The sequence below is a fragment of the Pygocentrus nattereri genome, chromosome 3 (assembly GCF_015220715.1).
Source record: "Pygocentrus nattereri isolate fPygNat1 chromosome 3, fPygNat1.pri, whole genome shotgun sequence".
NCBI lineage: Eukaryota > Metazoa > Chordata > Actinopteri > Characiformes > Serrasalmidae > Pygocentrus > Pygocentrus nattereri.
Genome location: NC_051213.1, coordinates 40,006,052 through 40,022,025, shown reverse-complemented (window position 1 = coordinate 40,022,025; position 15,974 = coordinate 40,006,052). Strand labels below are relative to the sequence as shown.

The 15,974-nt window shown below is 38.4% G+C and overlaps 1 protein-coding gene across 11 annotated transcripts in view; it reads left to right on the top strand.

The window, feature by feature from the left end:
* Positions 1-15,974, top strand: part of si:ch211-285f17.1 (sickle tail protein) — a 269,763-nt gene that overhangs the window by 234,570 nt on the left and 19,219 nt on the right. For all 11 annotated transcript variants that reach the window (XM_037536688.1, XM_017715950.2, XM_017715949.2 and 8 more), the window contains 5 exons: positions 910-1,085; positions 8,890-9,026; positions 11,066-11,213; positions 12,718-13,171; positions 14,516-14,738. In XM_037536688.1, coding sequence (XP_037392585.1) covers positions 910-1,085; positions 8,890-9,026; positions 11,066-11,213; positions 12,718-13,171; positions 14,516-14,738 — 1,138 coding nt within the window. The remainder of the gene's footprint in view (positions 1-909; positions 1,086-8,889; positions 9,027-11,065; positions 11,214-12,717; positions 13,172-14,515; positions 14,739-15,974) is intronic.

The following is a 15,974-nucleotide window of genomic DNA, read 5'->3' as shown; positions in this document are numbered from 1 at the left end:
ACACTTTTCCATTTTTCTTCATTCCATTTTAAATGAGCCTTGGACCAGAGAAGACGGCAGCATGATACAGGCAATGATCTCTCAAAGTGTTCCTCAGCCCATGCAGTGATTTTCAGTACAGAATCATGCCTGCTTTAATGGAGTGCCACTTTAGGGTCTGAAGATTATGAGCATCCAGTATTGACTGTTGACCTTGTTCCTTGCATACAGGGATTTCTCTAGATTCTCAGAGTCTTTTGATTATATTATGCAGTGTAGGTGGTATAATTAGCCATTTTAAATTGAGGAAAATTGTGTATCCTGCCTTCCGCCCGAAGACTGCTGGGATAGGCTCCAGCTTCCCCCCGCGACCCTGACGGAGAAGCGGCTTAGAAAATGGATGGATGGATGGAAATTGAGGAACATTTTTCTGAAATTGTTACACAATTTTTAGATGCAGTTTTTCACAGATGAAACCTCTGCCCATTTTTGCTTCTGAGAGACTCTGCTTCTCTGCTCTTTTTATACCCAGTTGTGTGAGTTAGTTGCAAATTGCTCCTCCAGCTGTTTTCTATTAGTACCATATACTTCTCCAGCATTTTGTTAGCCATGTCCCAACTTTTTTGAGATGCATTGCTGCCATCAAGTTCTAAATAAGCTACTGTTTTCATGACATGGTAAATGTCTCTTTCAACATTTGGTATCTGTTCTGTGTTATACTGTGAATAGCGACTCAAGTCAAAATTGGAGTTGTGTAATATCAGTGGATTATATACAATTATGTTGTCTAATGACAAGTGGGGTACTACCCCGGTGAGAGTTTAGTACCTTTTTATCTGAGAGTGTAGGTATGACATGCAACACATTTGCTCTAGTGCTTTATTCTGTCTTGTACATGTGTTACTATGACCACATGCCTGTGTGTTGCAGTTGCAGACTCAGGACTGTGTGCGTGCTCAGATCAAGCAAGCAGAGCAGGAACTCAGCGTACGATTGGCTGAAGCTTTGAGACGGCAGGAGGACCCTGCACACAAACAGAGAATGCTTGTGGAGGAAGAGAGACACAAATATCTCTGCATGGAGGAGAGAGTTCTCACAGAGTTAGGGTGAGACACACACTCACACACACAATACTAGTCAAACACCTACTCAGGAGGGTTTTCAAAACTATCTTTTTTGAAAAAGTATTTTACATTCTTCAAAGTATATACAGTACTGTGCAAAAGTCAGAAACCACGTTTGCTTTATTATATGATTTCCAGTAAAAACAGCCATTATGTACAAGGTAATAATTATTCAGCATCAGAAAACAAGCAAAAAACATACATTAAACAGAAAGTTACACAGAAGCCTCAACAAGTGAATGTATCATCACATTTTCAGTATTTAGTTTGCCTGCACTTTGCCTTTACTACAGTTTCCATTCTTTTTGGGAAACTTGCTTTTAGTTCTTCAAAGATATGTGCAGGGATATTTTTCCCACACCTTCTATGTTCATTCTTAGAAGTTGGTTGCATTTTTATAAGTTAAAAAGAACTTGGTCAATTAGCATTGTAGTCCTTGTGGATACCAATTAATAAACCATAGAATGTAATAGGCATGAGATTTTAAGACACACATATGAAAACCTGTTAAACTTTTGAAAGAAAGTTTTCATACAGCCTTATTCCTGTGCTGTACATTACAAGTGAAACAGTTTTTGAAATATCTACATTTTGTTTTGAAATTCAGGCACAAACTCTCTTCATCAAAATATTATGTAGATTCACAGTTCCCACCAGTTATGCCAGAGCAGTGAACATATATGCAGCCAGTCATAAACACTGTTGCAGATAAAAAATGCTATCTGGCTGCCACAGTGGAATTAAAGTTAAGAAGGCAGACCTTAAATTTAGGTTCTTGTTTTCCTTGATGCTGTACTTGCTCCCCACAGCAAACTCAGCAAAGCAATGGGGGACTGATGAGGCCTGCATGATCCCAGAGTGTACAGCCCAGTAAGGAATGTGACATGAAAACTGCAGTTCCCGCATTAGTAAACTCATACGGCCTGGACTGTCAAGAGACTTTGGTTTCTAAATAAAGTGCCAATGTTTAGGAGTTGCAAAACTTTGGTTGTTTTGATTAACATTAAATGCTAACCACAATCTAACCACAGTGATGGTTCAGCCAAAAATCACTTTTACACAGTTTCCCAGAGATTTCCAAATGTATTTCATCAGCCAAGATGTATTTTGTGTCCGAAGATTTTTTTTTTCTTCAGGTTTGCACTGGAGCTATAAGGTTATTACAGCTAAAGTGGATGTTTAACCTAATCATAAGCATCATGCAAACTGCATGCCTTATGACCACACACCAGGCTTTCCGCAAGATTCCAAAAGATAATGATAGGAATTTGTGTCAAACATGCATTCAGTCAAAAGAGATTTTCGGAGGTTAGGCACTGATGTTGGACAGTTAGGGTTAGCTGCTTTTCTCACATCTCCAGCAGGTAACTTTTCCTCAACAGTAGTAGTTGTTTTTTGTAAAATCTTTCTCAGTGCTTGGTTTTTTATTAGGCTCAAGTTAGCTTCTCATTCTCGCCAGATTCTTCGTTTGAATTTTCCAATTCCACATTCAGCTGACTTCAGCTTCACACTGTTTGTTTTTTTTTTTTTTTTTTTTTTTTTGATGTTGGACAGTCACTTGTTGCAGATTAAATATTTTAAGAAACAAGCTGTAGGACTTATACACTATATTGCCTGAAATATTTCGTTACCCATCCAAATCATTGAATTCATGTGTTCCAATCACTGGAACAGGTGTATAAAACTAAGCACTCAGGCATGCGGACTGCTTCTACAAACATTTGTGAAAGAATGGGTCGCTCACAGGAGCTCAGTGAATTCCAGCATGGTACCGTGATAGGATGCCACCTGTGAAAGTGTTTGGGAATGACACGTAAATGACAGAGCGGGGTCAGCGGATGCTGAGGCGCAAAGTGCAAAGGTTCCCAACTGTCTGCAGAGTCAGTCACTACAGATTAGCTCAAGAACAGTGCATAGAGAGCTTCATGGAATGGGTTTCCATGGCTGGGCAGCTGCATCCAAGCCTGACATCACCAAGCACAATGCAAAGCGTTGAATGCAGTGATGTAAAGCGCCGTCTCTGGACTCTAGAACAGTGGAGACATGTTCACGCTTCTCCGTATGGCAATCCGATGGACGAGTCTGGGTTTGGCGGTTGCCAGAGGAACTGTGCTTGTCTGACTGCATTGTGCCAAATGTAAAGTTTGGTGGAGGGAGGATTATGATGTGGTGTTGTTTTTCAGGAGTTCGTCTCTGCCTCTTAGTTCCAGTGAAAGGAACTCTTAATGTTTCAGCAGGCTAAGGGATTTTGGACAATTTTATGCTCCCAACTTTGTGGGAACAGTTTGGGGGTGGTCTCTTCCTATTCTAACATGACTGCACAATAGTGCACAAAGCAAGTTCCATAAAGACAAGGATGAGTAAGTTTGGTGTGGAAGAACTTGACTGGCCTGACCTCAACCCATTAGAACACCTTTGGGATGAATTAGAGGGGGACAGTGAGCCAGCTATAAAAGGAATTTTACCCACTCTTCCTTGAAGATCACCTCTAGTTTTACTTCTTGTTCTGAGATATATTTTGGGCCATCTTGCATACACTGCATGTTTAAGGTCTACCCACAGATTTTCAGTGATTTTGAAATAGGGGAGACGTTGAGTCAGAATATAATTGATCCACCTCCATGCTTAACAGTTGGCACAGTTAACAATTAAATTACAATATTTTCTCTTGCTTGCCCAGCTGATTTTAAGCTTAGTTGGATCTAACCCTGGTGACAGTGAAGACAGTATTGCTTTTTTACTGTTATGAATGCTTTACTTTCTACAAACTACAAAAGGTAGTATGAATTCTTTTTCCTTGTTTGATGACCCCTTCTCATTGGCTGTTCAGAAAAACATCACACTTTTATGTTGCCACACACACAAAGATTAATAATAGCCTGAGTATCTGAACCTGGCTTAACAGAGAAAGTTTTTTCTGTATTGTGAAATGAGTTAAGCACGTCTGTGTTTGTTAGGTCAAGCTGAAACCCTCCTTGTTAAGTTGAACATACTACAGATCCGCTACTTCTTGTTGTCCAACAACAACCCCAATTCCAATGAAGTTGGGACGTTGTGTAAAACATAAATAAAAACAGAATACGATGATTTGCAAATCCTTTTCAACCTATATTCAATTGAATGCACTAAAAAGACAAGATATTTAATGTTCAAACAGATAAACTTTATTGTTTTTTGCAAATATTCACTCATTTTGAATTTGATGCCTGCAACACGTTCCAAAGAAGTTGGGACAGGGGCATGTTTACCATTGTGTTACATCACCTTTCCTTTTAACAACACTCAATAAGTGTTTGAGAACTAAGGACACTAATTGTTGAAGCTTTGTAGGTGGAATTCTTTCTCATTCTTGCTTGCAGGCAGGCCAGTCTAGTACCTGCACTCTTTTACTACGAAGCCACGCTGCTGTAACATGTGCAGAATGTGGCTTGGCATTGTCTTGCTGAAATCAGCAGGGACGTCCTTGAAAAAGACGTTGCTTGGATGGCAGCATATGTTGCTCCAAAACCTGTATGTACCTTTCAGCACTAATGGTGCCTTCACAGATATGCAAGTTACCCATGTCATGGGCACTAACAACACCCTCATACCATCAGAGATGTTGGCTTTTGAACTTTGCGCTAATAACAATCCAGACAGTCCTTTTCCTCTTTGGCCCGGAGGACACAACGTCCATGATTTCAAGAAACAATTTAAAATGTGGACTCGTCAGACCACAGAACACTTTTCTGGGTGTTGTTGGTATATGGCTTTCGCTTTGCATGGCAGAGTTTTAACTTGCACTTGTAGATGGAGCGACAAACTGTGTTCACTGACAGTGGTTTTCTGAAGTGTTCCTGAGCCCATGTGGTAATATCTGTTACAGAATGATGTCGGTTTTTAATGCAGCGCCGCCTGAGGGATCAACGGTCACGGGCATTCAATGTTAGTTTTCTGCCTTGCCACTTACCTGCAGATTTCTCCAGATTCTCTGAATCGTTTGATGATATTATGGACTGTAGATGATGAAATCCCTAAATTCCTTGCAATTGCACTTTGAGAAATGTTGTTCTTAAACTGTAGGACTATTTGCTCACGCAGTTGTTCACAAAGTGGATGCTCCCTTTCAGGGTTGCTTCCTTTATACCCAATGACACTCACCTATTTCTAATTAACCTGTTCACCTGTGGAATGTTCCAAACAGGTGTTTTATGAGCATTCCTCAACTTTCCCAGTCTTTTGTTGCCCCTGTCCTAACTTCTTTGGAACGTGTTGCAGCCATCAAATTCAAACTGAGTGAATATTTGCAAAAAACAATAAAGTTTATCCGTTTGAACATTAAATATCTTGTCTTTGTAGTGTAGTCAATTCAATATAGGTTGAAAAGGATTTGCAAATCATCGTATTCTGTTTTTATTTGTTTTACACAACGTCCCAACTTCATTGGAATTGGGGTTGTACAATCCAAAACAAATGGAACAACGTTAACACTACATTACCCAGTCACGATTCAGTTTTAGTGGCCTGAGATGTATCTAGACAGCTATTGCTCTCTCTCTCTCTCTCTCTCTCTCTATATATATATATATATATATATATATATATATTATATATATATATAGTCAGTAAATAACTTGAGGACAATTTTCTGAATGATTTTTCCAATAAAATGTAGAATTGAAATCCATATGTAATTCTAAGTTATTCTTTTATAAGAGACGCTTCATAGCTGCAGTTTTTAATGTGTTTACAGTTTCATTATTAATAGCACTAAACTGGGCCATTTCCCCATATCTTCACATGGGGATTGAGAAAACACAGGCTCTGTGTTGATTATATATGTGGTATTGCCATGCCTGATATTGTGGATTTTATTGTTAAAGTATCAAAATTTATATATGATCTCTCCCCATTGATAATAGTTTAGGGGCCATATATTTAGGTGACTCTTAGTTTGTAGTGTATTGTAGAGTATTTTGCTGTTGCTGTTATTATTATTGTTTATAATGCTCGAGAAGAAGGCTTGTCTAGCTTGGCACATTATTGTGCTGCAATCACACAGACTTACTTGAAGATTAGTTTAACTGCAGTTGCATTTTTCCATGGTGCTTTCAATAGCCCTGACTTTGTTTTAACTTTTACTAGTGCAATATTATCCATAACACTCGCAATTTTAGATTTGAAGCCATCCAGCAAAGATTCAACAGAAGCAAATGGTTTGCATGGTGCAAAGAACATTTTGGTCATGAAAATAGTAGCTGTACTGTCATTTGTGAACCTTGAAGCAAATGTGTCTGAATGTCTAGTGAGATCCACATTCCAAAGAAAACACGGTAATCTGTGTGATCTGACAAAGTGAGAACAGTGGCTGTTATGTTGAGATCCGTTGAGATAGCTACATCCAACGTGTGACTGTGACAATGTGTACTCATGGGCACATGATGAGAGAGTCCAAAAGAGTCCAGTATGGCACAGAATTACTTGGCATAATTGTCACTGGGATTGTCAATATGTATGGTGTGTTAAAATCACCAGCAAAAACAAAATGATCAAAATTAGTGTAAATAAAATATTATTATATTTATTATTATTATATTATAAATATAATAATATGTAAATTTGTACAATACCTCAGAGGCCTGTAGATAATTACTAGTAATATTCTTTATGTCCTTTTCAGAACCACACAAGGATACTCAAAGAATGAGACATCACCCAGTGCTAATTGCTTGCATTGGAAAGAATCACGAAATAGAGCAGCAGTACCTCCACCTTTCTTGCTGGAATATGAGACATTTATAAAGTTAAAGTTTGGTAGAGCTGACTCAATTAATAGTTCTCAGCACTACATTCAATCAACCATGTTTCTGTTAAAAGCAGAAATTCAAGCCCATGGGATGTAGTAAAATCATTAATTAATTAGGACTTGTTTGTGAGAGATCACATATTGGGAAGAGCACTTAGTAACCTGTACATTCACACACATTGTCTGACTTACACTCTGTGTTCTTTCTGTTTCTGATAAGAACTGGAATAGAAAAGATTACTAGCACACAAGGTCCAAACTTGTTTTGAAAACGTACTGCTGACATTGTAATTGTTGTGTTGAAAAGTATCCATTTGTCTCTGTCTTTTAGGTGCTACAGGTGTTGGGGAGGCTCTGTTTAAGCGATCGTCAGCTTGGTGATTGTATTGTGGGGAGGGGGGTTGTTGGGTCGCTGAGGCGATGAGGGTGGAGGAGAAACAGGGCTGCTTTTTCACTGAACCTAACAGCTGGCTGAAAGAGAAAGCAACAGCCTCAGGGACGTTCAGGTGGGGTGAGGAGGTGGTGGAGCTGGAGGACAGTCTAGATTTCTTTGGCAGTTTTGGTGTCTCCAGCAGCTGATAAGATTGAATACCATCATGGCACATTTCCAGTAAGATCAGCTTTTTCAGGGCATTTTCACTGGGGGGTGGATGTTGTGACTCTGTCAAGGTGTTCTCAGGTTCTGAAGTGATGGCTGATTCATTGGCTGATGTGTCTTCCCCAAAGGGAATAGCTAAATTGGACAACAAATTTGATAACCCTCTTGATGGTGTGCAGACCATCTCACTTAAATTTTTTTGCTCTTCCCAAAAACAGGTTAAAGTTGTCAGTGTATTCAGTCAGCTTGCCCCGCAGCTTTTATGTAGCCACTTGTTTAATTCAGGTAGCCTTGAGAACATTTTGTTTCTCCTGCATGCAGAGGACCACTGATAAATGACTGCACATTGAGCTTGCTAAGTGTGTTAAAGAAATTGTTAAAATTACTTATAAAAGTTTTAGACTCTTGCTTCCTTGTATCATTTCACATGAAAAACATGAAAATAAAGAGGAGAAATGAACAATGGCTAATCAAGGCAGAGAAGTGTCTAAATGGCAAGGAAGCAGGAAACCGCACATTTTTGGGGGGGGGAAGTTACAAAACTCTTACCGCGGTGGTACTCTTAAGGGTACATCTTAGTACTTTTATTAATGGAACAAAATTGCACCATATTTAATTGAAATGATATATTTTAAGTTGTATTGATTTGATACATCCTGTCTTGACTTCAGGCTATTTATTTTATTTTGATATGTTATGATTTTTAAGGTGTAAACCAATCATTCATAGTGGATTGATGTGAAATGCTTTGTTCTAGAGAAACTTAATAAATCAGAGCTGTTCACAGTAGTGGTGACAGGAACACTCAAGTTTTTAATGCCTCAGATTTGCCATGATCAACTTACATATAAACCACACTGAGTTTGATTAGATCTCAGCAATTGAATAATGTAGAAAATTTTAAAATTCTCCTTTAAGACTATTGTTGTACTGTTGACAATATATTTACATTATCTGTACCTTGATACTTTTGTGACCTCATACAGTAAGTACTGTATAGTACCTTTTTCTTATAGTGCAGCAACAGTGCTATGCCCGATGCCCTGGTAATGCCACTGTTATGCTGAAAATGATCCACCACCCAAATATCTCCTCAGCTGTAATGATAGATGGGTAGAGAGGGACTTGTAAATTTCCATGAAACAGAAAGACTTTAGTCTGTAATTGTACACATGTATGGTAGGTTGAGCTCACAAATTGGACAGTGCATGGAAATACAAAATAGAAGTTTTTATTAAAGTGGATGGTGAGTCTGTCCTGACAATAAAATGAATTGAACCCCTAGAGTAAAAAATAAGAAATTACAACACTCACACAGTATTTTTTAAGTGAGTGTTTCAAGATACCGATGTTACTTATGCTACGGTTGGGGTGTGTGTGTGTGTGTGTGCGTGTGTGTGCAGTGATCTGGAGAACTACGTAGAGTCTCTGCAGAGAGATTCAAGCTCAGGTGTAGCTCTGAGAGTGGTCACTCTGAAGGAAGTAGAGGAAGGAGCAGTCAGCCTGAGGAAGGTTGGGGAAAGCCTGGCAGGACTCAAAGGTAAGTATTATGCATGTTGCTTTCAGTTAAATTAGCGTTTTTTTAACTATCTACCTACCTACCTGCCACAGTGAGATTACACTGTTGGGACAAGATGAGGCAGCCATGAGAGATCCTTACTGAAGTTATTCTTTTCATTGTTGAATTGTAACTATTAAGGCTATGCCTTCAGTTTGGACCATAAATGTGAAAACTTATTCAAGACCTGAGGGAAGAAAAACCCTGCTACCATAAAGCTAGCATTCTTATGTAATTTGCATGAACACTTTTTTTGCCACCTGTAGAATAAACATTTGAAGGTTCTGATATACATTCTATATTGTACATGTGACAGACATTTTAGCATATTGTAGCATCCTGCTACTGGCTCAAGTTACTTTGGGCATGCAGAAGGTGTGGTCATGTAGGGCAGCCACACAAGGAGGCTCTTGGGAAGTGCCGTGTTTGTGTTAGGAGAGACTTTAGTTGTATACAAGTTGTTCTTGTTAGCTCCAAGATGTGCATGTGTTGTTTGTGCTGTTCTGTGCCTGACTGTAATCTAGTTGGTGCAGTCTTGGTGCCTACCATCGGGTGAAAGATGTAAGGATACAAGTGACCTGCGTTCTTCCTTGCTGGCAGTTCAGTAACAGAGCATTCGCCTTTACAGCAGAATGTTTCCCGCATTGTGTTTCTTGTTGACCACAGAATGTATTTTACCTTTCACAGTTTCACAGTGACTTTTTTGGTAAAGAGACCCAATGGTGCCGTTGCTGCTGTTGTTTTCAGATTCTACTAATCCATTGTTTATGCTTCCATTCATGTTCACAGTCATCAACATATTTGACTTCCAGAAAGCGTAGAGTGACACTTCCTTGTGAAATTGGTCCCCCATTAGAATTTAAAGCATGATTGGTTTATTCCTTGATTCCTGTGATTTTGTAGTTATACTGATTTGTTAATCTAACACAAAGGACTTCTTTTTAGCTTTCGAGGTCCTAACAATTAGTAGAGCTAGCTTAGTTACATCCAGTCTAGATGCTACAGAGAACAATTCCTGATTGTTTTGTTTCCATTGAAAACGTAGTGATGAAACAAGAAGAGTACTGTAATGTTCATAGAATTTAAATACAAGCGTGGTTCTCTTGAATGAAAATTAACTACAATTTACCAAAATGTATTTTTAGTTCCCAGAAATCATTCAGCCTTCTCTGAAGGGCTAGAGGACCCTGTGGGTTCCCCTCTGGTTTTTATAAAGTTTTTAACTTTAAAACACCATCGTAGGGGGGCCTCTCAAGCGGTGCAACTGTCTAAGTATTGGCCCTATCATCAAGAGATCGCAAGTACGATCCCTGGTGATGCTACGGCCGTCCGTGGCCAAGAAAGCACAATTAGCTATGCTCTCTCTTGGTGGGTCAGAAGGCCCCCCTTCTCCCCCCATCATCCAACACAATGCTGGCCAGTGCAGGCGTCTGTTAACTGACATAACAGAACTTGCTTGGCAGTGGGTGCTTTCCTCTTGAGTGCATTCGGCTGTCCAATAACGTTGCATGAGCAGCTGTTTGAAAAGATATGGCGGCTGGCTTCACAGGTCTTGGAGCAAGCCTGTGTTAGCCTTCACCCTCCTAGCGTTGGTAGTATCATGTGATACTAACTAATGTGAGTCCTAACTAGCAGGCGGAATTGGAGACAATTAAATTGGGGAGAACCCCCCCCCAAAATGCAGCCATTTAAACACAATTAAAACAGACAGAGACAGTTCAAAAGAACGAATTATATAGCTTTAAAGCTTTTATTACAAATACATTTGACTGAGCAATTCACAAAAAGCTTTTTAAAAATGTTAAGATGACTTCTGTTATAAGTTCTGTGTCGGTAGCTTTCTGTTTTTTTCTGGGTAAAGATTATTGTGTGTGGTAATTGAATGTACAGTACAGACAGCAGATAGACATTGTTAAAAATTGCTAGACTAGTCTTTGTCCATGTTTCAGCCTTACAGTCAGAAGTGATATTTAATGTGAGTACATCAATCTTACAATCAGTTCCGGTTTGCTGTGTAACAGGAGAGTTTCCAGCTCTGCAGGCACGCATGCGGGCTGTTCTTCGAGTGGAGGTGGAGGCTGTGAAGTTTCTGAAGGAAGAACCACACAAGCTGGACAGCATGTTGAAGAGAGTCAAAACACTCACAGACTCCCTCAACACTCTGCGCAGGTACAGAGAGTATTGTCAATCTCAGGCTGGGGTATAAATTTTCATCAGTTTATTGTTACTGTGTGATGAGGAGACCTTGCTAATGTCTGGAAATTAGCTACACCATGATGATATTTGAGAATTCGTGATGTATTGAATATAGGGTTTCCCAATCTGATCCTAAGGATATTGCTGTGTTAAGCCTGATTCAATTCCAATTTTATACTATTTTAGAGATGGTGTAAATGAGCATCATCACAACCTACAGAAGTGATGTGCATTCATAGAAGTTAACAAAGGGATCTACAATACTGAGCTAATATCAGAGACCACACTTAATTTATTTAATGTCCAGTCAAACAGCCTTTCAGTTCAAGTTATCAGGAAAAAATTTTCATGATTTTGGGTGTCCACACTTTGCCTTCACTACAGCTTTTGCTCTTTTTGGGAGACTTGCTTTCAGCTTTATAAAGAAATCTGCAGGCATGTATGTTCACACCTCCAGTCATAAAAGTTGGTTGCATTTTTTGCTTCTCACAATTCAAGTAATCTCAAACAATGATGTCAAATTCTGGGCACTGGAATGGCCGGTGGCTGTTCTGACTTGTAAATTAATAAATGAAAGGTAGTCTATGAGTTTTGCACAGTATTGTGGAGCTGTTTTACCATGGAATATGAAAGCTCATATTGGCAGCTCATATCGGCAGCACTGCTAGCCACATTTTGTGTAAACCATTGGTATATAAAATGTGAGTGTTGCTTTCAGTCTAACATACAATCAGAAACATATATACAAAATACTCCCACCACATTTTTCACTTGCCATTCTTGACTAGTTGAAAACGTGATTATCACATGTGTGTTTGCTTTACAGCACCATTTTTTGGTTTAAAATGACTGTTAGCAGTAGCAGTGTGTTCAAAACCAAGAGAAACAGAAGGATTCAATGCACACAATATCATTTAGAGTGTACGTCACTATACACATACAAAGAATGAAGTGATTTCACTGCATAGTAATAATGTCAAAACCAAATCATCAAGGATGGATTTCCCTTAAGTGTCTTAGAGTTACGACCATATTAACTGGTAGAGAAAGTGTTCAGTGTGATGCTTCCTGTAACATTGAAAAATCACCTTTGTGCTTTTGAGAATTCTTTTCCCAACTGTCAAAATGTATGAATTACTGACACAGAGTAACAGTGGCTAGAATGGAGGTGCTTATTTCCACCCCTAAATTGATCTCTGAGTTTTACCATGTTATTAAGATCACTTGTTTTGGAATATGATGTCTTTTGGAATATTATGCACTTTGTTAAACGGCCTTAAGTTTGAGAATGGTGCCGCATAAAAAAACATGATTATTATTTTTATTATTGTTATTATTATTATTATTAAAACCAGTTTGTTTGCCAGATGTTAATTTGTTGTGTTACATTTTTACATTTTTGTAAACTGGAATATATGCATTAACGTTATGTATCTAAATAAGTAGTTAAACATGCAAACTTGTCCATAACCTCTAGGTGCACCACAGAGGGCTTGCTAAAACCCTCAGATCCTGCTACCACAGCAGATGGCATAGAGTTGGGGCCTCCCTCTGATATCCAGGATTCAGCGAGTATGCCCCTCATTGAGTCACAGAGCTCCTCTGTAAGGTCAGAGGTCATTAACTCCAACCCAATGGTCATTCACCACGCCCAGAGTTCCCCAGTGCCTCCTTGTCAGTCCCAGCATTCAATTGCACCCTCCACATCCACTTCTGAACTACCCTACCAGACCCACGAGTTCATCTCTTCATCCACAATGCAATCGGGCAGCGCTGGGCAGCTCAGAAAGTCCAGCCTGTCACAGCCAGAGTTCGCGCCACCATCAAGCAATATCGGCATTGGAGTGAGTGACAGTGGGGCATCTCCGAGCTTGTTTATTGAGGAGATCACCAGTTATAGCAAGGGCAAAAACAGAGCCACGTCTATAGAGGTGAGCCTTTAAATGTAAGTTTGGATGTGAAGATTGGACTTTGCATTAAAGCTTTTAAAAACAAAACATTTGTTTTTAACAAAACAAAATATTTGTTTTTAAAGAGTTTAAAAACAAATCTAGTATATGCGTTTTTGCCCATACCGCTAATGTAGTCAATCAGTATGTTGACATTCTCTATTCAGTTATGGATTCCTGGGAGCTATGTCTAAGAAATCCCCTCTCACAAATTTTAGCCAAAAGATAAAAAGTTTGTACTGAAATACAATACCAGGTTGTAAAGTAATTTGTAATCCTTTCATGTAATCCTGTGATCCTTTCATTTAATATTCTTTTTTAAAACTATATATAATAAATATATATATATATAACTATATATATATATATATATATATATATATTGTACTTTTGTTTAGATTCTTTTAAAATTATTTTATATCTTCAAAGAAAATGGCCTGCACAAAAAATATTGGGAATTAACAAAAAAGAAATAAGTACAACAAATGCTGAAGTTGTGTTACCATTTTTTTACTATGTCTTTATTGAAATTAATAATTTCTTGATGCAAAAATAACGTATTGTATCATGCTAAATTGCATATTGTTACGCCCCTGATAGTGAGGTCTAGTACTGCTGTTGGATGATTAGTTCTGGATCACAAAACCACTGCAGTTCATCTCAGAGGTATTATGTGGTGCTTCATCACTCCACAGAACGCAGCTCCACTTCTTCACAGTCCAATGCTGGGGAGCTTTATACCACCTATGAGGTGCTTGCTATTGGGAATGGTGGTCTCGTGTACAACTGTTCCAGAGAGTCCCATTCCACTGGCAGTGATTTTATTTGGAGTTCATACAACCATTGTGTGCGCAGTTCAATTCCAGTGTTTGCAACAGGTGCACCTTAAAGTAGTTAAAGTCACTAATTATAATAGGTGTCTACCAACGTTTTGACATAGTATATTAAAATGAATAAAATTACAGACAAACTTCTGGCTTCGGTTTAACTGTTACGGCTGTTTAGTTATTTACATATTTTTGTCCATTTTTATAGTTATGTTATGCAGTCTCAGAAAACAGCAAGTATTTACTTAAAGTGGTTTGAGGCAAAATGCAGTGTGCTATCTGGTGGGATAGAAGCTTCTATTACTTGTTACATCCATTAGCCTCATAGCTCCAGTGCAAACCTGGGGAACATGAAAAATTTCTTTGTTAAATAGAACAATTTTGTATAAATATGTGCATTGTGTAAATTGTGAAAAATTGTGAAAAAATGTCACTTGTATCTTCTATCATCTCATTTCCTTTTCAGTTCCTGTTTGTTTCTCTTTGCCTTTTTCTCTAGGCTGCTGAGAGAGAGTGGGAAGAAAAGAGACAGAACATGGGTCATTATGATGGGCAGGAGTTTCAGAAGATGCTACAGGAAGCAGAAGCCAACATGATGAGAGGAATACCTAGTCTAGAGGTAGCAAATGAAGGAGACAGAATGCAGAAACATGCTGCAGTGCATCCTGCTGTCTTAGAGGAGGTGGTAGAGAAACCAGAGCCTTCTGCGCTTCCAGCACACGGTCAGAATCTGCCTTTAACTGATTTAGCCCCGCCTTCCCTATTAATGCATTCTTTCATAGCAAAATTTTCAGTTTTGGACAAGCTTTAGAGAACCTAATGAGAAATTTCGCTTGTCAAAACCTCTGTAAAGCTGGATCCCCATGTGGTCAGAAATTGAATAAAAATGCTACTATTCATTTCTGCTGGTTTGTTCCATAGCAATCATTGTTTGTGCTAAGACAGCATTTGAGAATTTAACCATTATGTTTATTACCTGTGATGTCTCTCAACTCGTAATTAGTTATGCCAGTTTGTTAAATTATTAACAATTTTTTTTTTTTACAACCATTTGTCACTGTGTTTGCACACTGGTTCCTTAACCTCTAGCCCACGACTGCCCCAATTAGTACTTTGCACTTTAAAAGCGCGTTTTCAGAACAAATCAAGCAACAGTGAAATTGCATGTTGTTTGAGGAATACAAAAGTTTATTGGTAGCAGTTGTGAGAGCAGAGAATCCCAGATTACCATGATAGTTAATGAAGGCGTCATCTATAATGTTATTATAATTGTATGTTTGTTAATACATATACTGGAAAAAGTTTTGAAGGAAATGTATGTAGTCCTTTCAAGAAAATATAGGGCCAAAAATTATTTAGAGTTTAATGTCAGGAAAGCTTAAATTGAGCTTCAGTATTACACACAAAAATTAAAAATATGTAGGTTTAAAATAAATGATACCTGCTGCAATACCAAATCCTTTTGATTAGTAACTTAAGAATTCAAATAGAAAAAATGTTGTTGTTTTTTTACTAGCATTAACCAGCACAAACAAATAAGATCATTTTGGTGCGATCCAGACATTTATGGGTGGCTGAGTGACGTTACTCATTGCAACAATATGGCTTTATAACTTGAGAATTAAAACAGCACCAGCGTTTCTTTTAACAGCACAAATCAGCAGAAGCATGGCACAGATCAACATTTTTTTTAACATATTTGTGCAGTTTAGACATTAAGTGGGGGGTTGAGTAATGTCACTGGTTAATCATAAAATATAAAATGTTTAGTTTGTCAAAAATGGTGCCAGCACAAATGATGACTCCTATAGGACAAACCAGCACAATCAAAGAGTATTTTTATTCCATTTCTGGCCACGTAGGGGCCAGCTTCATGAAGGTCTTGTCATATGTAAAATATTTTGCATGCATGTTAAAGATCACACTGTTAGAATACTTTGGGTGTAGTATTTTGGTTG